At 36.0% G+C, this 24,471-nt stretch overlaps 2 protein-coding genes across 15 annotated transcripts in view; one reads left to right on the top strand and one right to left on the bottom strand.

Moving 5' to 3' along the window:
- SNX14 (sorting nexin 14) overlaps window positions 1-10,200 on the top strand; it is a 110,004-nt gene extending 99,804 nt beyond the window's left edge. For 7 of the 10 annotated variants that reach the window (XM_004474839.5, XM_012518156.4, XM_023583606.2 and 4 more), the window contains 6 exons: window positions 4,654-4,777; window positions 5,408-5,572; window positions 5,756-5,851; window positions 8,018-8,100; window positions 8,783-8,839; window positions 9,984-10,200. In XM_004474839.5, the coding sequence (XP_004474896.3) occupies window positions 4,654-4,777; window positions 5,408-5,572; window positions 5,756-5,851; window positions 8,018-8,100; window positions 8,783-8,839; window positions 9,984-10,022 (564 nt within the window). In that variant the 3' untranslated portion in view covers window positions 10,023-10,200. Of the gene's footprint in view, window positions 1-677; window positions 3,629-4,653; window positions 4,778-5,407; window positions 5,573-5,755; window positions 5,852-8,017; window positions 8,101-8,782; window positions 8,840-9,983 lie in introns of those variants that run through there. The other 3 variants (XM_058307111.2, XM_058307112.2, XM_058307113.2) reach the window with 1 other exon arrangement.
- Window positions 1-24,471, bottom strand: part of NT5E (5'-nucleotidase ecto) — a 109,450-nt gene that overhangs the window by 182 nt on the left and 84,797 nt on the right. Inside the window, exons 8-10 of one of the 5 annotated variants that reach the window (XM_058307119.2) lie at window positions 23,434-23,634; window positions 13,145-13,263; window positions 4,864-4,993 (exon numbers count right to left, since the gene is read on the bottom strand). In XM_058307119.2, coding sequence (XP_058163102.1) covers window positions 13,187-13,263; window positions 23,434-23,634 — 278 coding nt within the window. In that variant the 3' untranslated portion in view covers window positions 4,864-4,993; window positions 13,145-13,186. Of the gene's footprint in view, window positions 1-4,863; window positions 4,994-10,200; window positions 10,297-12,223; window positions 13,264-18,491; window positions 20,428-23,433; window positions 23,635-24,471 lie in introns of those variants that run through there. The other 4 variants (XM_058307118.2, XM_058307117.2, XM_058307116.2 and 1 more) reach the window with 4 other exon arrangements.

Here is a 24,471-nt window from a genome sequence, read left to right as displayed (position 1 = left end):
TAAGCAGGTTTATTCAAGCAGTGTTCTTTCATATTCAGTCCAAATCAGTTATTACTAGGTGTTTCTTTCACAAAGTATGTTCAAACTAGTATTGTAAGGTTTATTTTAAGGTTTCTAAAAGTTACATTTGTGCTGAGGTGGCCTTAACTGTGGAAATCCCCTGGGTAGGGTTTCATCATACTCTTGAGTGATATATATTGTCAGCCTTGCAAAATGCTTTAGTAAGCTTGCTTACTGCCTATCATTAATTTTATAGTCATAATGTGTTTTTAAAGTATACCTTGCTTTTTTGTTTTTCTATTATGGTTTTAAATTCATAAGGTGAAGCTAATGCTTAACTCGATAATGTCTAGTCTTTCTTTTTTAAAAATAAGCATTAAAAGGTTTAAATTTTCCTCTAAATCTGATTTAACTGTTGCTCATAAATTTTACTATCTAGTAATTTTGTAATCTTTCATTCCAAATTTTCCATCATTATTCCTTCTTTGGCCTACAGGTTATTTAAAAATGTTTCTTCTAAATATTTTGGGATTTTCAGGTTATTCTTTTATTGCTGCTATTGAATGCTGGTTTAATTACACTGGGTTCAAAGAAAATAATCCATGTGTCAGTTTCTCACCTCCTATTACCTCATTGATTTTCCAGCCTCTACTAATAGTTTGTTGCCATTTTTTCAGACTTCACCAACAGATTCTTTGATACTTCTCCAGTCTCCACCCACATCCTGTTCCGACGCCAATACCCAGTGTTATGGTAGCATCCCACTTATAGGTACAAATTTCTGTATCAGTAATATATTATTGTGTTACAAAGCACCCCAAAGTTAGTGGCTTAAACCAATAGCCATTTTATTTGCTCATAATTCATTGTTAGCAATTTGGGCTGGGCTTAGTTTCATTGTACTTTATACTCTTCGTATTTGGGCTGCAGTCACCTACCTGGTGGCTCTTTTTGGGCTAGATGACCTAAGATGGCTTCACTTACATGTCTGAGTTTTAGTGCTAGCTATTAACTGGACTGCATGCCTCAAGCAACTGATCCTGGGCTCACATGGCAACAGCATCTAAGAGGGCAATCCCCAATTCACAACCACTTTCCAGGCTTCTGTTTACTCAGGCTTTGCTGGGTCTCATTAGCCAAAGCAAGTGATGTACCTAAGCCCAGAGTTGATATGAGAGAGGACTACACAAGGGTGTGGCTACAAATAGGCATGATCCTTGGGGTCATTACTTTAACAGTCAGTGCCTATTATTACTTTTGAAAAATTCTCAGCCATTATCTTTTTACATATTGCCTTTTCTCTATTCCCTCTTTCCTTTCCTTTTGGAACACTTATTTAAGTGTCGTTATGTCCTCTATATCGCTTCACCTTCCCACATATTTTCTGTTTCCTTGATTTGTTTTTGCTCTATCTGATCTATTTTTGTTTGTTTCTTCTAATCTGTCTTCTTGCCATACTTCTTTAGCTATGTCTGATCTGCTCTTTAAACTTATCCATTGAGTTTAAAATATTTTTGTTATTGTATTTTTTATTCTTTTCCAAATCTATCTATTAAAATAACAGTTTACTATTTCTTGCAGACATTTTCAGGTGAAACAGAAGTTGGGTCTAATCTATGATGATCTGAAATCCTGCTTGGTACTTAAATTTCTTGAGCAGTGAGTGTGTGTGCATGCACACACACACACACACACACACACAGAGACATGGGACTCTGGAATTGGGAGGAACAGGAGACACTAACCTATTTGGTGTTCCAAAGGCTTTAGTGGTTAAAGACTTGGCTTGTGTTAAATTTGTTTGTGGTTTGTGCTTTATCTATATTAAGGTATATTTTGTTTATTTAATGAATCTTTGACAGTAGTCATTGGACGCAAAAATTCCATTTCCCCTCATGGAACACATTAAACATCATTATAAAGTGAAAAATACTAAACTATTGAAGGGGAGAAATTGAGACATGGGCATTAATTTTTTTCTCCCCTCTGCACAAGCATCATTTTAAGTGGTTCTGTGGTAAGTTTCAGTACTACTCAGTAATAGCTCTATTTCCCAAGAGAAAGATACAAGTACAGTCCTCTCTCTCAGGAAGGTTGTACATACATTTTGATATTAAGCATGAAAACTGCTTGAAAAGATGTAAGAGATTTTTATGAAATTCTTTTTTAGATGGCGTTCACTATATGTACATGCTTTCGTGAGTTATAGAATATAAATGCCCTAATGGGGGTAGGATTATAGAGGTACCCTGCAGAAACTGAGGAGAGAGGAATTATATTGGAGTGTGGATTTTAATACACAGGGGATATATCTACAAGAATTTAGGAAGGTTAGGTGAAAAGGAAATTTTTTTTGCTGGTGGCTTGTAAATGGGCCCAATTCTTTAGAAAAAGAATTTCGTAGTATGTAACAAAATCCACCAGATGTTTATACTCTTTGACCTCATGATCCACTGCTAGGAATTTGTCCAAATAATCCAATAGAAGAAGAACCTGTAAAGTGTGAGCTTTATAAATATTTATGAAAGTATTTATAGAAATGAAAAATTGGAAACATAAAACTCCTACATTAAAGGAATGATTAGGGGAACATTAGAGAAACAGACATTTAGACATATCTGTTCAAGAACTATTTTGCAGCAGGTAAAATTATGCTTATGAAAACTATAAAGCAACATAAAGATATTTGATAGGATGCTAAATGATCTTGTTTGAACCCCAATGATTACAGTCATGTACTTGTTTGAAACCTGATTGCAAATATGTACTTAGAAATTAGAAGGGAATATACGAAAATAAAAAGTTGTGGCATATTAAGTGGTTAGGTTGTGGGTACTTTCCCCCTTTGTTCTCCAAACGTTTGACTATAGTATTGCTCTTTTCTAATAAAAATATTTCGAAGAGGTTTTGGGTGGAGTGAGTGTGCCGAGAGAGAGCCCTTTTCATATTTCTTAAACTGGGTAAAAAGGTTTTAAAGTTATGCCTCTAGATTAAGACTATCTGGCACAAAACCCATAGAGTAGATAGTCTCTGTTCTCATGGCACTTTTCTAGGAAGCGTTTTGTTAATCTTTCAGATAAAATTGAATACTTTTTATTCCAAGTCCCCTTCTCTCTTGCCTATTTTACTTCCTTTCATTTATTTCTTGACCTCTTTATATTATTAGATGTTAAACTTCTTGGAGAATAGCAATCTATCTTTGAAATACTATCTGGTACAGAGAAAGTACTTAAGTGTTTATTGAATGAATTCATGAATGAGTAAAAATGCTTTTGTTAAAATTAATATATATTTGATTATTGACTAATGTAAGAATTTTGTATATTTTAGGAGTACTGAGGGTTAAAATTTAGTTGTATTTCATCATTTTTACTATGAATAATTTTTCATATCTTGTTTTGTTTCAAATTGATTAGCCTTTTCTGTGCTTTGTTATTATCCAAACTTTGCTTAAAGTTTAATTTTTTTCCCAGTTTTTTTATTTTCTAAAAGATACTTCAGTTACATAAATGTTAGTGAGAATATGTAGGGGATTTTCATATGCCCACTCCCCATACCTCCCACATTTTCCATATTAGCAACATCTTTCTTCAGTGTGGTACGTTCATTGCAACTGATAAACACATTTTGGAAAATTGCCACTAAGCATGGATTATAGTTTACATTGTAGTTTACACTCTCCCCCATTCACCTCTGTAGGTTATGGCTGGATATATAATGGCCTGTAACTGTCATTGTATTGTCATTCAGATGATTCTCAAGTCCCGAAAATGCCCCCTTGTTACACCTGTTTTTCCCTCTCTCTAACCCCAGAACATCCATGGGTTACTGCCTCCACAATGGTATTTCTTCCATAGCCAGAATCACAATAAGTCTATAGTAGAATACTAGTAAGTTTCTTTTAGTCCATAGTTTGTTTCCCAATCCTGAGGACTCTGGGATAGTTATGCCTGTTCCTCCATTATTTGAGGGAGGCTTTGATCCTATACATCCAATGGATGGGACTCTTGCTTGCAGTTGTAGGCACTGTTGGTTCTTTGTATGTTGTTTGTCCATCATCTCCTCCATATTAGTTGTACTGGGTGAGTCCATTGAACTGGAGAGTAGCTGTTGCAACTCCGTTGAGATTGAGGGCTTAGCTGGCATATAGACAGCCCAAAAATTTAAGTCTCTTGGATGTACACCTACCAACTCTAGTACTAATTATAGGTTCAAATAGAAGAACAGAAGAGTCATGCAAGGGAAACCACTGCTGAGTCTAACTCTGTCACACTGGGGAGCATAAATGCCAGATTAGGGCCCACTGGCAAGGGACCAAATTCCTGAGCCATCTGCCCTGTCTGTAGTGTCTGGATGTTTCCATAAAGCTTAATTTTTATTTCTAAATATTCATTACTTAAATGGTGGTTTATAATCTTTAAATAATGTCAGTTTCAAAATTAGCTATCATGTATTTATATAGTTTTATGTGTTTGTTTCCTTTGGTATATAAATAGAAGGGGCTCTCTATGGATAATGAATTATTTGTTGTACCTAAAATGATTGCAGACTTTTATGTAATAATGTCCTTGCTGTGTCACTTCAGCCTTAGAGTTTATTACCAGTAGATGTAATAAACTATATATCTTTTTATTATTTTATTTTTTGCTTTAGCTTTTCAATGATCTGTTTAAGAATAATGCTAACCGTGCTGAGAATATAGAAAGAAAGCAAAATCAAAACTATTTTATGGAGGTGATGACTGTAGAAGGAGTCTATGATTACCTGATGTATGTAGGTAAGGTCTGAGAGGTTTGAGTTAAGACCTTTCTTTAAATCATTTGTTGTATTTCTTTAATTCAAATTAATGCACTTGAGTATTGCTCCATCATAACTACATTTTTTATTGAAGTTATTTCTTTTATAAGAATTTAGTACAGGGGAGCAGATGTAGCTCAGTGGTTGAGTGCCTCCTTCCCATATACAGGGTCCTTTGTTCAATCCCCAGTACCTCCTGAAAAACAAAAATAAAACTATACAATCTTATTGGGAGTGGATGCAACTCAAGCAGTTGAGTGCCTGCTTCCCACATGGGATGTACCAGGTTTGGTTCCTGGTACCTCCTTAAAAACAAAGAGAAAAAAACAAGTGAACAATTGGAAAAACCAACTCAGGGAAGCCATTGTGGTTCAGTGGTTGGGCACCAGCTTCCCACATAAGAGGTCTCAGGTTCTGTTTCCTCAACAAAAAAAAAATTCAGTACAATTGAAATACTTGAAAATACTAAAGTTACTAGTGTTTACAAATCAAATATTGACCATTGTCAATTTTTGTGTTTATATGTGTGTGTGGGGTTGGAGGGGTGGTATTAGAAAATGTTCAAAATACCTGTTTTTCTTAATAGTGTATTCCATGTTATTGTTTTCAGGACGGGTGGTTTTCCAAGTTCCTGACTGGCTTCATCATCTATTAATGGGGACTCGAATCCTCTTCAAAAATACCCTGGAAATGTATACTGACTACTATCTTCAGTGTAAATTGGAACAATTATTTCAGGAGCACCGTTTGGTCTCACTCATAACACTCCTCAGAGGTTCATATTTTCTGATGTTTCTGATGTTTCACCAAGTTTTTGTACTCTTAATGATTTTGTAACTGCATCTAAAAAGTAAGATGTTTTATTTTCCTTTGGTTTAGTAGTATTTCTGTTATAAAGAAATACTTTGTGTATAAGTAATTGAATATTCTAACAAATATTTCTTTTTCTCTTTTTTAGATGCTGTATTCTGTGAAAACACGGAACCTCGCTCTCTCCAAGACAAGCGAAAACGAGCAAAACAGACTTTTGAGAAAATGATGAATTACATTCCAGGTGTAATATTTAAAGAAGTAACTGAAACTCAAATAAATTTGCATTTCTTTGAGAACACAATGTATAGTGATCATTGAGGCAAATTTTAACTGAGTTTTCATTTTAGAAATGGATCAATTAAAATGAACTCATAAAATAGTAGTTGATTTTTATAATGTTTGCACTAAGAGCTTTAAGAAAAGGCTATTTCTGTAAAATGGCCACCATCTTTCAATGAATGAATTATAATCAAACTGATCTCAGGGGCCATCAGTGGGAGAACTGGAGTCGATGCCTACTGTATAATGATGAGAGCTGCCATAACATGTATGATTGAAAGATCAGAATTCATTCCTCCATTCCAAATTTATTGAGCACCTGCCACGTGCTAAGCAGTATGCAGAATGTGCAAAGGATATTATAAAAATGTACTTAGAGCTTAGTGTAGTAGGAAAGACAGACAAAAGATAATATGTGATAATAGAGCCATGTGCAATTTACAGAAGTATTACAGAGGAGGAAGATGGTCACCTCTCCTGTAAAATAAATGAATAGTAGTAGCCTCTTATCGAGATAGGAAAAAAAATGACAAGGAGTCAAAGCAAATGATAATAAGGACATTTTGAGTGTGAAATGCCTATAAATGTTTCAGGAGGGAATGTTTAGGAAGCAGTTGGATATCCAGGTTTGGAACTTGGAGGAAAGTGATTTAGGTTAGAGATATGGGAATCATGTGTGAATGGATAGTAATGTTCCGAGAAAAATATAGAGTTAAGATAAAGAGAGGATAGAACCCTAGAGAATTATTCCAACATTGTAGAACTTATTTTAGAATAATCTGCTGCTCTGTGTGAAGGCAGTTAAATCCCTGATCTGAATGTAAAAGGGTACATAGCTATTTTTGAGTTGCCTTCTCTGTACGTAAATAATGAAATAGTTTTGTAATACAGTCAACTTACAGTATTCATGGCTTTAACAATCTCAGTTTTGCTATTCTGAAACAACATGGAAAGCCAAAATAATGTTGTCTACTGCAAGACTTCTGTTAGGAAAGGAGTAACTTAGCTTGTGAGTAAGCCTAGCATTCCTTCCTGTTGTCCTCTACTCATCTCTTAAATAGCAACTCCTTAAGGATCTGAAAGGATCACTGAGATTTGTCCATTATACTTCACAGCTTTTCATATGTAGTATTGGTGAATTAGAAGATACACAAAGATTCATATTCTACCACCTGCCTATATTGAAAATACTGAAAATTTTCTAATTGTAAATTGAATTTGGCCTTTGCATCTTAGGGTTAGATTTGCCTTATAGAGACAAACATAAAGTGAAAATTTTCCAAGTATAACACTGAGTTTAGTTATGATTGGGGGGAGAGGGCAGATAAATTTGAGCATCTTATTTACTTAATAATTTTCTTTTCTTTCTTGGGAGGGGAACCATCAGCAGAAATTTTAATGGGAATTGACTCTTTTGGGAAACAGGAGTGATACATGATGGTTGTGCAGTCAAAAATGAATCTGAATTTTTTTGGACCCTAAATTAGTGGTTAAGTATTTATAGCATTTCCCAAAATAATTATTCAGTAAGATGGTTAATAGTAATTAAGCAAAGAAATATTTTAATTGAACAATTAAATTTACGTGGTTTTTTTTTTCGTCTGATACTAAGATATTCAAACATTAGGAAAATACATAGAATTAAAAGTAGAAGCTATCTTCTCCCCACTGTGCAGAAGTAGCCGCATGTTCCAGTGAAACCTCACAGAAATTTTTTGGTGTATTTATATGCATGTATGTACAAATGTATATAAATAATTTTAGTTGTTTTTTTTTTCCTTACCCTAATGGGATAATGTAATAGTTATTATTTCTCAACTGTCTTTTATCATGTAATAGTTCAAGCAAGATTTCTTTACTGCAACATTCATCAGAACATGTGGTATGCCTTGTACTTTGTGAATCATATAAGCAAGATGCATGATACTGCATATTTCAACTTGACCATAAAGCCCTTTTTTCTATGAGTATCTTGCTGGAACATTGCTTTCAGAAATGCTGGTTATTCAAGTTTTTGTCTCATATCTGGGAGGCATAGTGGTGATTTTGCTGTATGATCAAGTTAATAACATGTCGCCTTATATTATAAAGTTGTTTCACACATGGGTTTCTTTTTTCAATCTAACAGTCAAGTATATTGGTGAAGAAGCCAAGTATGAAAGCATCAGACTTCTCTTTGATGGTTTACAGCAGCCAGTACTCAACAAGCAGGTAAATTCATTAAAATGGCCTAATTTTGGCTAGGGTAGGTGAATGACACCATAGAGTATCTGTTATATTGTTAACCATGTAAGTGACATTATACTAAATCAAGGGAATATATTAATAATTTTCAGACATTCAAATAGAAGAAATTATGTTTTATTTGTGTTACTTTTTTTTTGCACTTTACCCTTTTTCTTCATAACACAAATTGTTTTATGATGTGAAATCAGCATTTATTCATTGTAGAAAATTTGGAATATACAGAAAATTCATGCAATTAAGTAATTTAAAAATCAGTAGTTCCATTCAGGTCACATAGAATAGCCAGAGTTTAACATTTTTATGTTTATAGTCTATATATTCTATTGATATCTTAATACAATTATAATTTTGTGTCTTGCCTGTTTCTTTGAAATATTTGCTACATATAAAACTGTTTAACATGTAAGTTATGAGTCATGATAATAGAATGTCCACATATATACCTACCACCCATCTTAAGAAATAGAACGTTACTGATATTATTGAAGTTATTTTTGTGCTTGATTTATAATATATTGTTAATCCTATTCCCTACCTTCCTTGTTAAAGTAACTGCTATCTTGAATTTTGTGTGTATCATTTTTGTGGGTTTTTTTGCCTCAAAAATATTTTTCTTCTTTTTTGGGTGTGTGTGTATATGCTTTAGCTGACATATGTGTTATTGGACATTGTGATACAGGAACTGTTTCCAGAACTCAATAAGGTAACTAAAAAGAAATAATTTTATTTCTTATTCCTTTAATAAAATGGTATGCTAATACTTGTTTTAAAATTAAGGAAACGCTGTAACTCTGATCCTTTTAAAAATAAACTACCTTAGCAAAGGCTTTTTATATTTTTTTTATTCAGCATTCCCATCATAGAGTGGATATGGGGGGACAATAACTGAATTGCCTCTCCCTTGACTTTACCCATTCCTAATCACAAACAGATAGGAACCTTATACCCTTTATAGTCTCTTCAGCGAAAAAATGTGAATTTAAGTCCTAGCACTAAAATAGAGCAGATGCTTTAGGCTATCTTCTACATCACTGTGTGCTCTGTGAGTCAGGCTTGAGTATTTTAAAAGCATTTGAGCTTAAGTAAACCAAAGAACACTAAATAAATCTTGAGGATTTTGAGTTTTCAGCACAGGTTTAAGCATTATTATTTTTTACTGTTTTTATGTATTTTACTAATCCCTTTGGTCTGATGAAAAAGCCATTCTCCAAGTCTGTGGTATAGCAATGAAATGTGTCTTGTAGATTAGAGAGCACCAGAATTGGACCATTTGCCCATTAGTTATAGCTTTCAAGGTGCATTTATTTATTTGTTGTTTGTTTGTTTTATTTATTAAAAGTATGTTAAAGCAGGTTGTAGGGAAGTGACTATGGCTCAACAATTGAGCTCCTTTTTACCATATGGAGATTCTGGGTTCGATCCTGGAACCTCCTCGTAAAAAAAAAAAAAGGTATCCCAGACCTGCAGGGCACGGAGACGCGCAAGGTCCCTGCATGGCGAAGCAGTGTACCAAAAAGAAAATGATGCAACCAGATTTTTAAAAAAGTTATAGTTTCAGACTTTCTGTAGTCAGTTTTCTTAGGAATCAATATCAGGAAACTTCCAACTCTCTCCTTAAGGCTTCATAAGGGCTGTCACTAAATCCTGCCGTTTTCTCATCTCTAAAACATAGGTGTTATCTAACGCACATGCCAGGTGTAATTTCTTTTGGTTTGCTATATATATATATATATATATATATATATATGTCTTAGTTTCTAAACTTAATATGTTTAAGCTGTTAGGTAATTCTCAAATTAACCCTATCTTATTGTCTTCTATTAAAATGAGATTGTTTTTCATTCTAGGTACAAAAGGAAGTTAATTCTGTGACATCCTGGTTGTAATATTCGGGTTTGAGATAGAATAACCAAGTAAAATGTCTGCTGTTCTGGTGTAGTAGATGTGTACTTTTCTTTTTTCATTTTACTTTTGTTTATTCTTGTATAATCTCATATAATTCATTGTGTGGAAATTGGATTTTTCTTTTGTTTTAATAAAAACAAACTTAATGATTAAAAGTGATTGAGTTTCATAGCCTGTCATTTTGCACCTTTTATCCATACTTTATTAGAGCACACATCACTCGTTGCCATTTTTCAAAGAGGTATTCATAATTCCCTAAAAGCAAAGAGATAAGACTGGATAACCTTTGTATTATATCACTTAGAAAATAATAATGTTTAGGGAGGAGAAACAAATAAAATCTGATTTGCTTTCTTATTTAGAGTTAATACATTTTAGTAGATTTGGTATCGTCACCTACCCACCCCCACCCCCGTTTTTCATTTTCTACATAGTTAACATATCCTTTATGAATTTTTCATAATAAAAGACAGTAGCTCAGTGGTTGAGCACCTGCTTCACAGGTACAAGGTCTCAGGTTCAATCCCTCGTACCTCTCCCCTTGCAAAAAGGAGGGACTGTCTCCTTAGCTGGGTGACTGACAGGATGTAGCCCTGTTGAATGTGAAAATGGAGTTCCTGTAGATATTTGTGATTATGTGGTTGCATGTAAGTTTCACTGACTGTGTTGCTATATTCCAAAAACTCACATAAATAATTTAGGTAATTACTTTCTTCGGTTTATGTTGTCCATTTTCTCTCCAAAAGAAAAATATGGAGTTCACTGTATTCCTTTAGGAAAGTTAATTTAAAAGATTATTTTTTAAGATGTAGTGTTTTAGGATTCTACTTGCAATTCCTTGCCATGCTATTTTTCTCCCTTTTGAAACAAATTGCCCTTTCAAGATTGAGTATTTTGTCTTTGGTTATTGGTTTTATCATTTATTCAAAATATATTAATTGAGCAATCATGTATGAAACACTAGTCTGGATACTGTGTGAATTTTAAATATAATTTGGAAAACTAACCTATTTAGTGAAGCTGTTCGTTTATTTTTTGCAAGGTTTTAAAAATGGTCATTATGGTTTAATGCGTTTTTGAAAAGTTTTTTTTTTCAAATGTTTATATTTTTTAAATGCTTGAAAGTTCTAGAATGTTTGAGTTTCCAAAACTCAGTGTTTGCAACACCGTGCTGTAAACATTAATTTCTCAGAGACGGAAGGGAAATTAAGCTGAATAACTATTCATATTTAAACCCAGAGAACTTTGAATATTGTTATTTGAAATGACTTGGTAGACTGGAAAATTAAAATAAAACAGTTCTTTTTATGCCATCCTCTCCTTCTCTCCTTTAAATTGTAATACTTCTGTTTAATCTAGTTAAGAAAAAGTTATGGATTAGCTCTATTTAAAGAAAATTTGATATATAAAATTTATCAGTTGATATGTAAAAGTTCACACGTACAAAATTAATAAATTAGTCACATTATAAAAGGGGAGAGGAACTAAAATTCAATGCCTACTCTTTGCCAGGTATTTTACATAACATTATGTTTCATCATCATAGTAACTCTGGTTGATTTTTTAGGTAAGGATATTGAGGGCAGAGAGAGTAGTAGTTAGAATTCAACTTAGGTTTGTTTCTAGTTTTCATGTTCTTGTCACTTTTGCACCATGAAAGGAGCCTTTGTTTTCAAAAGTAGTCACTCTTTAACAAATATGCTCCCCTGTTATATTTCAAATATTTTACTCTGCATATTCTTTTCTGTCCATTTTTATGCGTGTCTTTAGTGCATGAGCTTCATGAAGAATGCATTTTGAAATGTTTTCATATAATAGAACTACCATTATTTTTGTTTGGAAGGATAAAGTGAAATTAAATAGATGGGTAGACACTTTGGAATTTATAAAGGATGTTGTAAGATAGTATTATAACTATAATCATACTGAAAAGCCTTGATTTTACAATTTCTTTTTAAACAGAAAACTAATTTGCCTAATGTTGCTCTCAGAAGACTGTATGGGGATATATTCACACATAATTTCAGTTAAGAGTCGACACTAGAATAAAAATGACTCAGTGAATGAATAGGTCTTGCTAGTCTGATATACTTCAGTTTCAACGAATATGCTTAGTGTTAATGTATCCATTAATCTCTTCAACAGTACCATATACACAGGAAAAATCTTTAACCTCCATGGATTCCTAGAAGATGGTTAAATCAGGTGAAAAGTCATTTTTTATTTTACACTAATTTTTTTGTTACTTCAATACTATACATTTTTTCTGCCAAGTTATGTCATTAGGGTATATTTTCATTTAAAGATATTAGATGTGGGTGTATTCTAATTTTAAATAAACTGATGGCAGGCAGAATTTGGCCCTAAAGATGGTGTAGTTTGCTGACCCCTAATGTCTTCATGGAAGGACAAAAGTGGGGAGGGAAAGGGAAAGGGGTAGTGTTATAAAAATTATAAGCACTTTGTATTTGAGAGTGGGAGGAGAGGACTGAAAAAAATCTTTGTTGGAAGGCAGCTATCTGTGTTAGGGAAAGACTTCGATTTGGTCTTTTGGTTGCAGAGATTATATCTAGAATAAAGTGTCAAACTGCTCACACAACAAAATAAAGTGTTAGGTTGAGGGGTTATTTTGTTAATTAATCTTTTATGTCCTCTGGAGAGGATGCTGGAGAAAAGGAGCTTTGGGAGTTAAAAAGAAAGATGACAGGGATATGAGAGAAGAAATTATGCATGATTTATTCCATTTATTTAACAGGTATTTATTGAGCACTTACTATGTGCCGGCATAGTAAGGTATTGTGCATTTATAAACCTACATTCATATGGAGAGAAAGTAAATAAGTAAGTAAATAAATAAATTGTGTGCTGTGATAGAAGGTAATAAATAAATGCTCAGAAAAAAAATCCAAATCAGGAAATGGAAGTGGTATAGGTGGCTGCAGGGTCAGTGTGGAGGCCCTAAAATTTTAAGTAGTGTGGTCTGGACATTACAAAGAACATATGAAGGAGGTGAGTAAACAGGCCATCCATATAGATAATCTGAGGGCTTATTTTCCAGGTAGAGAAGTATCAAATGGAAAGGCCCTGAGGTGAGATTATTTACCTGTGGTGTATAAAGAACAGCAAGGAGTTCAGTATGGCTAGATCATGAAAAAACCAACTCAGGAGCCATTGGTGAGCACTGGCTTCCCACATACCAGGTCCCAGGTTCAATCTCCAGTCCTGGTACAAGAGAGAGAGAGAGAAAGAGAGAGAGAGAGAGAGAAGGAAATATATATATATATATATAAACTACTAACTATAGCCCATATCTTATACATTTATATTACTAACCACAATCTTCATCCACCACTGAAATCACTGTTATACATTCCCTAGATTATTCTTTAGCTTCCTTTCAATTGACATTTATGTCCACAGAGGCAGACTACCCCTACCCCTTTCAGCCACAATCACATTTTTAAATCAGTAACATTAGTTATACTTACTATAATGTGTTACCATCAATTATTCATTCCCATATTTTAACAATAAGCCTTAAAAATTCTACATACATTAAGCATCAGGTCCCATTCTCAACCCACATTCTATCTCCTAGTAACCTATTCTCTGGGGTTTTACCTCCATGAATTTACTCATAGTATTTATTCATGTTAGTGAGACTATACAATATTTGTCCATTTGTGTCTGGCTTTTTTCTCTCAGTATCCTCAAGGTTCATCCATGCTGTCATATGCATCCCGAATTCATTCCTTCTTACAGCTGAGTAATAGTCCATTGTATGTATGTATCACATTTTGTTTATCCATTCTTCAGTTGATTGACATTTGAGCTGGTTCCATATTTTAGCAATCGTAAGTAATGATGCTACGAGCATAGGTATGCAAATGTCAGTTCACGTGTTTCCTTCCTTGCTTTCAGTTCTTCTGAATATATTTCTAGTAATGGGATTTCTGGATCATACAGCAGTTCTATTTTCAGCTACCTGAGGAACCGCTAATCTGTCTTCCACAGAGGCTGCACCATTCTACATTCCCACCAGCAATCAATGAGTGTTTCTGTTTATCTACATCCTCTCCAGCACTTATTTTCTGTTTTTGGTTGTTTTTTTGTTTTGTTTTGAGGTATGGGGCTGGAGATTGAACCCAGGACCTCGTAGGTGGGAAGCCAGCACCCATCCACTGAGCCACATCAGCTCCCCTGTTTTGTTTTGTTTTTGATAATGGCCATTCTGTAAGGTGTGAAATGGTATCTCATTGTAGTTTTGAGCTACATGATATTGAACATTTTTTCATGTGCATTTTAGCCGTTTGTATTTCCTCTTTGGAAAAATGTCTATTAAGTCTTCTGGCCAATTTTTAATTGGGTTGCTTGTCTTTTTATTCTTAAAGTTGTGTGATCTCTATATAACATGGAAATCAAACCCTTATCAGATATGTGGTTTCAAAATATTTTCTCCCTTTGAGTAGGCAGCCTTTTTACTTTTTTGACAAAGTCTTTTGAAGAACAAATATGCTTAATTTTGAGGAGGTCCCATTATCTGTCTTTTTCTTCATTGCTCATGCTTTGGGTGTAGGTTTAAGAAATTACTACCTACCACAAGATCTTGGATGTTTCCCTACATTTTCTTCTAGGGTTTTATGGTTGTAGCTTTTATATTTAGGTCCTTGATCCATTTTGAGTTAATTTTTTTTAAGGAGGTACAGGGGATTGAATACAGGAACTTGTACATGGGAAGCAGGTGCTAAATCCCTGAGCTACATCCGCTCCCCAATGAGAGTTGTTTTTTTTTCATTTGTTTTTAGGCAGTACCAGGGATGGAACCTGGGACCTTTGTACATGGGAAGCAGGCACTCACCCACTTGAACTATCTCTTCCTCCCACTGCCACCCTTTTTTTGGTGGGGGGGCCTTGTGTGTGAGAAGTCGGGGCTCATCCATTGAGCCACATCAGCTCCCCTGAGGTGTTTTTTCCATTTGTTTTGCTTGTTTCTTTTGTTTTGTTTTTGGAAGGCACTGGGCACCAAACCAGTACCTCCCATGTGGGAAGATCCTCAACCACTTGAGCCACATCCACTCTCATACCCCCATTTTGAGTTAAGTTTTCTATAAGGTATGAGGTAAGGGTTCTGTCTTTCTTTCAGATATGGATATCCAGTTCTCTCAGCACCATTTGTTGACTAGACTGTTCTGGCCCAGCTGGATGGGCTTGACAGCTTTGTCAAAAATCACTTTACTATAGATGTAAGGGTCTATTTCTGAGTTCTCGATTCAGTTCCTTTGGTTGATCTATATTTTTTTTATTTTAAAGATTTATTTATTTATTTTCCCCTCTTATCGTCCTCCCACCCTGCTGTTTTTGCTGCTTGTTGTCTTCTCTTCTCATTTTCTCTCCTTTAGGATTCACGAGGATTACATCTTGGAGAACCCTGATGTGGTGAGAGGTTCCCTGTCAATTGTGCCACCTCAGTTCCTGGTCTCTGCTGTGCTTCACCTCAACTCTCTCCTTGGCTCTCTTTTGATACGTTGTCATCTTGCCATGTGACTTACTTTTGCAGGCACTGGCTCACCACGTGGGCACTTGTACAGACACTGGCTTACTACACAGGCACTTACAATGGGCACTGACTTACCACGCAGGCATGCTTTCTCTTCTTTTTCACCAAGAGGCCCCAGGGATTGAACCCAGGTCTTCCCATATGGTAGGAGGAAACTCTATCCCTTGAGCCACATCTGCTTCCCTGGTCAATCTGTGTTTATGCCAGTACCATGCTGTTTTTCTGACTGTAGCTAAGTAATATGCTCTAAAGTCGGGAAGTGAGATGACTGTCACTTTTGCTTTCAGTGAGATGGAAAGGTTTTGAGCAGGTAAGCAACATCATCTTATAATTTAACAGAAATGCATTGGTTGCTCTGTTGAGAACAGACTAATGTGGAGCAAAAGTAGAGACGGTGCTTAATTACGAGGCTGTTCAAATAATTTAGGTGAGATGGTGGTGGTTTGGGTTAGGAAGTAGCTGGAGTGTTGAGAAGTGGTTAGAGACCATATTAATTCATATCAGTGAAACTATATGGTATTTGTCCTTTTGTGTCTGGCTTATTATACTCAAAATATATCCTAAACTTAAAAACTTGTGTTGTTATATGCATTACAAGTTCATTTCTTCTTATAGCTGAATAGTATTCCATCATATGTATATCATTTTGTTTATCCATTCATTGGTTGATGAGCACTTAGGTTGTTTCCATCTTTTGGCAATTGTAAATAATGCCTCTGTGAACATTCTTCAGCAAATGCCTATTCACATCCTTGCTTTCAGTTCTTCTGAATATATTCCTAGTAGCAGAATTGCTGGATCATAAGGCAGTTCTACATTTAGCTTCCTGAGGAACCACCAAACTATCTTCCACAGAGGCTGCCCCATTTTACATTTGCACCAGCATTGAAGAAGTGTTCCCATTTTCCACATTCTCTCCACCACTTACCGTTTTCTCCTTTTTAAATAATGGTCATTCTGTGTGGTGTTAGATGATATCTCATTGTCATTTTGATTTGCATTTCCCTAGTAGTGATATGGAACATTTTTTCATGTGCTTTTGGCCATTTGTATTTTCTCTTTGGAGAAAGTCCATTTAAATCTTTTACCCATTTTTAAATTGGATTGCTTGCTCTTTTATTTTTGAGTTGTTTAATATCTGATTTCTGAGTTCTCGATTTGATTCCATTGGTCAGACTGTCTTTATGCCAGTACCATGCTGGGTTTGTGTGTGTGTGTGTGTGTGTGTTTTTTTACCACTGTAGCTGAGTAACACACTGTAGCCGAGTAATATGCTTTCAAGTTGTGAAGTGAGAGTCCTTCAACTTATTTCATACCTATTTGTTGGACTTGAAAATTCTCAGAGTATTTACATTTGCCATTTTTTACTGTCTAGAATCAGAACATCCTTATTGGGAGAAATTCCAATTTTATTGGGAGGGAGGGTGCTAATTTTCACTATGAAAGTCAAAAGGCTGGGAATTAATTCCTCTCTCAGCCTTATCGTTAATGAAAGACAACTCAGGTATGTGATTCAGGCTCAGCTAAGTAGATGGCCCCATCTGGATGAAGGCAAGATACCAAGGCTTAAAGATAGCCAAGGTCCTTGTGAATGGGAGCTGTAGTAGAGGCAAACCCCACAGCACTGCAGTCTTGATCCAAAACATAACAGCACCAGGGTTCCTGTGGCAGGATTTCAGTTGTGCCTCCCTATCCTTTTTTGCTGTCTGTTTTCTATATAGACCTGGCTCTCCAAGCTTCTTGATGATTCTGAAAGCTAGCTAATATCCATCTGATAATGTCTCTGCTTACAAAGTTTTTATTTTTGCAATCAATCTGATGAATAATGAACCTAGTACAATTTCCTTTGCTGTTTTTCATAAGCCAGGAATCATTTACATAGTTTAGAGTTGTTTTCATAACCTAACTAGTTTGTTACTGGATGTTTTTCATGAAGTACTTAATTCAGAAGTAAAGACCTCTTAAAGACCTCAGAAGTAATAGCCACTATACTTGAGATTCCCCCAATTTATGTTGCGAGAGCCTCCTTTTGACTACATTATATAGGGAAACAGGTTCCTTTTGTTTCGAGCTAAGTCAGTTTTTAAAATGGATTCTATTTTACCCGTATAGAAATAACATTAATTTTAACCTTCCATTTGCAAAATGTTTAGGACACAGAAACTGCTAGTTGCTTGAGGGCTGTCTCAGCTGATTGTATAAGTCATGCCTGCACAAGACTCCAGCCAAGGTAGGATTGGAGCTTGAAATTCAGCCTGCACTCCATTCATCAAGCCTCAGTGTGGGGCTGCATGCACCAGAGGGAGGGGCTCTTTTCTGAATTTGGGCCAGCAGTTATGGCTGCTTGCCAAGCCATATATCCATGGGACCACATTCCTCCCTGAGGGAGCAGCTTTTTCTAATGGAAACTAGCAGCTGCCTAATCTTTCTTTTAAGAAACCTAGCCTACTCTGACAGACTGTTGGAGGCAGTATTGCTACCAAATGTAATGATCCAGGTGTAACAAAACTGGTCTGTGTTATCATTATGTTTAAGGAAAATCCATAAGCACACAACCAGTCCAGGTAAGTTCAGTAAAATCCTCGACATTGTCTAACTTTAGCATTTTCATTTTTGGGAAATCACTATGGGCCTCAAAACAGTTTCAACATTAGATTCTGTACATCAAAAGACAGAAAATTTATTAGTCTTAATTAAAATATCTCTTGTTTTTCTTCCTAAAAAATTGCATCCAGTTTTCTTCTCTCATTTTTTTGCAAGAAGGTTGGGAGCTATTAGCTGACAAAAGCTTATGATTAAGAGAAATGATATTAGTGATAAAATTTAAAAGAGCTTTCCTTCAACCATATTTTACTGGGTTACAGGTATTTGGGAGAAAATATAACTACCTAAGACCAGGGAGGTATCTTCAACTTTATTGTTTGAAATGTACAATTGCAGAGTGGTTCAAGGTAATTTCTTAAATACGGCTGCACAATTCATAGACACATATTCAGAAAACTTACAAAAATCTTGTTTAGAAAATTATGATCCAATAGGATTTGTCCTGTTTTACTGGCCAAGCAGAAAACATATTCCAAATACACCTTTCACTGATTTTCACTTCTTATATTGACATTTGTTTATTTATAGCTAATCAGCATATACACAGAACAAAGGGCATTATTTTACTGCAATATTCTTTGTAAAAAGGCCATGAAATTTAAAAGTATATTTTGTATTGAGTGCTTAATATTTGTAAACATGAACAAACATACCCCTCCTCTGAACCTCCAGCTGTTTGCTACAGTTTTTAAGATGAAGTTTCCCATTTCTTCTTAAATCACTTGTGTGATGCTGCAAGGCTTACGTGGTTCCATTACTGTCTAAAACAAGTATATGTTCTTTGAGCTTAAAACATTTCACCGTTCTGGCTATTTCCTGAGCACCCACCAAGAGGGGCCCACTCCTGGGCAAGATTCTCATATCTGGACTTGACAATTACTTGGAGCAATTGTTGGGATACAAGCTGATTTATAAATGATATCTTCTGAATATTTTTGTGACTATCATTAAAATCCACTCTGGATTTCCATAACTGTATGTGTGTATTTGGTGTGTCTGGGTAAGTACAGTGCTGACATTTTGCTGGGGAGGGGAAGTTATAAGTTTAGAATCACGGTTCATCTTAGAAGGATCTCTCTTCTCATGGCACCTGAACTTTAGAGAGCAGGAAAAAGCAGAGACAGCGCTGATTAAATCATAAAATTAGTAACAGTTAATACTATGTGACAGGTACCATGCTGTTACTCCTTATCCAGTATTTAACAAATTTAAATGTCAGCTCTTTATTTTCTATAATATAAATCTGTTGTGGGTATCTAGTTCTTCCCTCTCTTTTTTCCCATTTCCCTTCTTTTTGCAGCCTCTGACTTTTCCCATTACCTACTGCACACAGTTTTTTCCCTGATTTGTTAAAGGCACATGGGTGATGTAAGAGAGAATGCTACCCTTGTTTAGTCCATTAAACACAGGATAACAACAGGAGCTTTTAAAGGAAAAAAATAAAATAAAAAAATAGAGACCAGAAATAAAGCATAGATTTGTCATCCATGAGTTTGGGATCATTGATAGTTATGAAGTGAGGAGACTATTAAATATCACTGTACAAAAACTTGATATAGTTGGAAAATGCTGTCTGTAAGATAAAGGCTTAGATCTGAGCCCTAGCCATATGGCCTTGAACAAATACTCAGTTTTCTTATCTGTAAAATGGTAAAAATAATACCTGTCTCACCCATCAAAGAAAGTTATGGGTATCAAGAGACAATGTACTTAAAAACCCCTTGTAAAATTATAAAGTTTTATGTAAACATAAGTTGTTTGATGGATTAGAATGGGTAGAGAAGAAATATCTATAGTTTTAAATTTTTTAAAAATTTATAAAAATTTGGATGTGTGAACTAAAGCTGGCTGGCCTCATAGGGCCCTGTTTTAATTTTCTTTTTCTGTCTGTTCCAAGTTGCTGACCCTGAGTGATGATGTCAGTCTCTTCCTTTTAATGCTGTAAGCTTCAACTTCTAAGAACCTTCGAGCCATCACAAAGCCAGTTCCTAAAATGCAGATTTGAACTTCACTTGAAAAAAAATGCAGTTCCGAGGCATTAATGGCAAGGAAAATTTTTAGCTATTGATATGAAACAAGGCTTACTGCCAAAAATAAGAGAGCTATAAAAGGAAAGCTTCCTTGGCAATGACTCCCTGCAGAAAACTTGATCCGACCTTCAACTGCTGGATAAATTACTTTCATTTTTAGGATGTATCCAGAAACCACACTGATATCTTGGTCACCTAGAAAAATACATATATTATTTTAACCACAAAAAAGTATCAATTAGCAATAAGGGGTGGGGGGAGCAATGTATTTCTTTACAGTCCTTGTAATTATAAAGGAAAGATACTCAAACTTTCATAAGCAGGGATAAAGTGCCACAGAAGACAAGAACAGTAGAGATCATAAGTGCAAAGAATTGATTGCCATTTCATATTCCAGCTGTGAAATGTGCCCATTATTCAGTATCAGAAAAATAACTCAAGGAAGAGGCTATTGATTGCATAGGCTTGGAAACATTCCAAAACAGGGGAATTAGAGAACTGGGTTAAGGGCAATTATTTGAGTGGTTTTTGCTTGCTGCTCAAACATTTTCACATAAGTGATGCTGGAACAATGGAGTCCTCATTTGATAAATACTAATTGGCTGTAGCTTTAACAAATCCAACAATCCAATGGGGAAACAATAGAATTTTACTTTAAAATACTCTAATACTTAAAAAAGAACTGTTTTCTCTTCAGTGGTTCTCACCCTTGGCTGTGCCTTAGAATCATTGGAAGAGATTTTTAAGAATAGTGGTGCCTGGATCCTGCCCCAGCCCAATTAAATTAGAATCTCTTAGAGCGTGACCACTGCATTATAGTCTTTAAAATGCTCCCCAGGTGATTCTAATACATAGTCAGGATTGAGAACCGTCAGATCCAGAACTCCCTCAAGTCTTCTGCATGGGCTCCTTCTCTACAACACCCACCTATCAGTTTGGGGTTGTGTGAACAGAATGGTGCCAGGTGATGCTTAGCAGTCAGCCTCTTGGTCTCATGTGATGCTCAAAAGAACACTTCAGACCTGCCTTTGCATCTCTTATCATGGGATGAACATAGGAGCCAACCCCTTTTTTCCCAGGAAGACTGACTCCTTTGGCATGGCTCTGCCCTCCACCCTCTTTGGAATAAGGAACTAAACTGGTAGGCCCACCATGTAAGACTGAGGGCAAACCTAGGTGAGTTTCTTCCTTGAGATGTGAGATGCTGTACAGTCTTGTAAGCATGCTGGCTTCTGCCCTGAGGAGGAAGGGTAAGTGTGCCCCTTGTTAGTGGAGTTTTATGCACACAAGACAATGGGTTTCTTCAAAGTGGCCCTCAATGCTGCTGAAATATCAAGTGCAGTCAAGTGTAGTTATTCCTATAATTTGCTACACCAACCCAGTGTGCTAAAAGGGGTAGAGCATAACCTACACACTCCTGCCAACCTATTCACACTAAAAGCTTCTCCAAGAAAGAAAGTTTAGATAATTTAGCATGCTGGTTTTCCTACTCTAACCTAAAGTTCTAGGGGTGTGATTTTTATATAAGAACAAAACTGATATCTCAATTTAAATAGTTGTTCATATGTATTTATAAGAGTGAAAAATATTTTTTACTTAAAAATGTTTTCCCCCTGGGGTGGGGTGTTTGGGGGTTTGTGCTAGGGGAGGGGCAGACACTTTTAATGGTTAAGTTCATGTATCAGCTTGGCTAGGTTTGGTCAAGCTGTTTGGTCAAGCAAGCACTGGCCTGATTGTTACCATGAGGATATTTTGAGGATTTAAATAATCAGTAATCTGTGACTGCATTACTTCTGCATAAAATCTATGACTGATTACTTCTACAATCAATTTAAGAGATTCCCTTCAACAATGAGAGAAGTCTCATCCAATAAGTTGAGGCCTTAAAGGGAGAACTGATGATTTCATCAGTCCAAAGGAAGTACTTCCATCTCTACTTCAGGCAGCCAGCTTCACCTGGGGATTTTATTGAAAACTTTAATCAGAGTTCCCAGCTAGCAGCCTGCTCTACACAATTTGGACTTGCCTATCCTCACAGTCACATGAGCCAATTCCTATCTCATTATATTTACTCTTTCTCTCTATATATAATCTGTAAGCTATCAGTTCCGTTTCCCTGGAGAACCCTAATACAGATTTGGTACCAAGAGTGGGGTTGCTGCTTGGTCAGGCCCAGAAGAGAAAATATCAATCCACAGATGACTTTCAGACCTTGAAATCTAATGGAGTTTGCCCTACTAGATTTTCAACTTTTTTGGGATCCATGGCCCCAGATTTACTCCAGTTTCTCCTTTCTGGAATGTGATTTTTGTCCTATGCCTGCCCTTCCATTGTATATTGGAAGCACATAACTTGTTTTCCAGATTTCACAGATCCACAGACAGAGGGAATTGTGCCTGAGGATAGACCATACCCATAGCCTTTTTTTTAAGATGTATTTTTATTTTATTTCTCTCCCCTTCCCCCCTCGCCCCCCCCCCCCCCCGCTGTCATTGCCTGTTCTGTGTCCATTTGCTGTGTGTTCTTCTGTGTCCACTTGGAATTGTCAGGTGCCCATGGCCTATTTTGATGAGACTTTGTATTGAGTATTGTTATTGAAGTAACTTAAAGCTTTGCAGATGTCGTGATGGAAGGAATGTATTTTGCATATGGGAAGAACACTTCTTTTTTGGAATCCAGTGGGCAGACTATGGTGGCTTGGAGCTATGTACCCCAGAAAAACATGTTTTTAAGCTTAATCCATTCCTGTGGGTATTAGTGAACCCATTGTAAATAGGACATTTTGATGAGGTTACCTCAGTTGGAGTGTGGGCCTACTGACTCAGGATGGGTCGTAATCCTATTATTGAAGGCCTTATAGGGAAGGCCACACAGAGAGAGAAAGCAAGATAAAACAGCCGGAAGCTGAAAGTCAACAGAACTCAAAGAGAAAGGAGAGGCCACCATATGCACTGCCGTGTGGTAGAGAAACCAAGGACCAATGATCACCAGCAGCTAGCTCCAGAACACCACAGCCTTTGGGATGAAAGCCATCACCTTGATGATGCCTTGATTTGGAAGTCAGCAACATGTGGGCAGGATCTGGTTTCTGGCTTTGCCCTTCGGGGCATTATGAGTAGCCCCCTTCTCATCCCAATTCTGTTGTTCTTGAGTAACTTTTGGGATAGGGAGAATAGGGAGAAGAAGAGACACTGTGCTTACCAGAATCATGTTTTAGTAATTCATCTTTTATCATCTGGAATCCATCTCCACCTTTAGCAAGGAAGTTTGGGAGAATCACCTTATAGCTTTCATTCATTTTGAGAGGCTCATAACTGGGCACTCGACACTTGGTGCAAAGAACATCTATGCTGACCACTCTATCTCCAGGTTTTCGGGAAAGGTCATAAACCACATGAATCCCTAGAAAAGAAATGAGCCCGTACATTTTCATCAGGTCCAACAGGAGATATCTGTTTTTTAAGAAAGGGATTTTGGCTAACATATTGAATGGGAGCACTGGGCTTGATTTTCATTTAGTTGAGCTTGAGTGAAATTTCATGAAGAAAGTTGATCTAACATTGCAGCTCCCCTTCTCTATTAGGTTTATCTCTGAGTACAGCCAGGAGATCTGAGAACATGGAAAACAGAACATGCAAGGAGTGATGCTGAGGGGAGAAATGACATGTTTTTTTTCTTAAAAATCTTGAATTAATTGATACAGTAATTTGGTTCAAAGGCTTTGGACATGAGAAATAGATGAGAGAGGCACAGAATTTTTATTAGAATTTCAAAGTCTACTAAATGGTAATAATTTAGGATTGGGCGACTTTCACAAAGCAATACTTTACTGGAACATCAGAACACTACTATTCCCTGAGATGGTGATGTCCACTCCACCTCTAAATCGAGAGGGGGCTTAGATCACACTTGGTTGATGGATGTGATTCTCCTGCTTGCAGTTGTGGGCACTCTTGTTTCTCTGGTTTGGTGGGTCCACAAGATGAAGGAATAAAATATAGATTAGAGTAGACTTACAGGTATTCTACTATGTGACTAGTAATGGAAGAAATTGTAGCATCGATGTGGATAAAGTTGCCATGGTAGTTGCTGAAGGCAGGGAGAGGGAAGAAGAGATGTGATGTGGGGGCATTTTTGGGACTTGAGGTTGTCCTAAATGATATTGCAGGGACAAATACTGGACTTTATATATCCTGCCATAACCCACTGAATGGACTGGGGGAGAGTGTAAACTACAAT

This window comes from Dasypus novemcinctus, chromosome 11 (genome assembly GCF_030445035.2).
Source record: "Dasypus novemcinctus isolate mDasNov1 chromosome 11, mDasNov1.1.hap2, whole genome shotgun sequence".
NCBI classification, from domain to species: Eukaryota; Metazoa; Chordata; class Mammalia; order Cingulata; family Dasypodidae; genus Dasypus; species Dasypus novemcinctus.
Note: the sequence above shows the minus strand (reverse complement) of the source record. Positions and strands in the feature narration are given on the sequence as shown.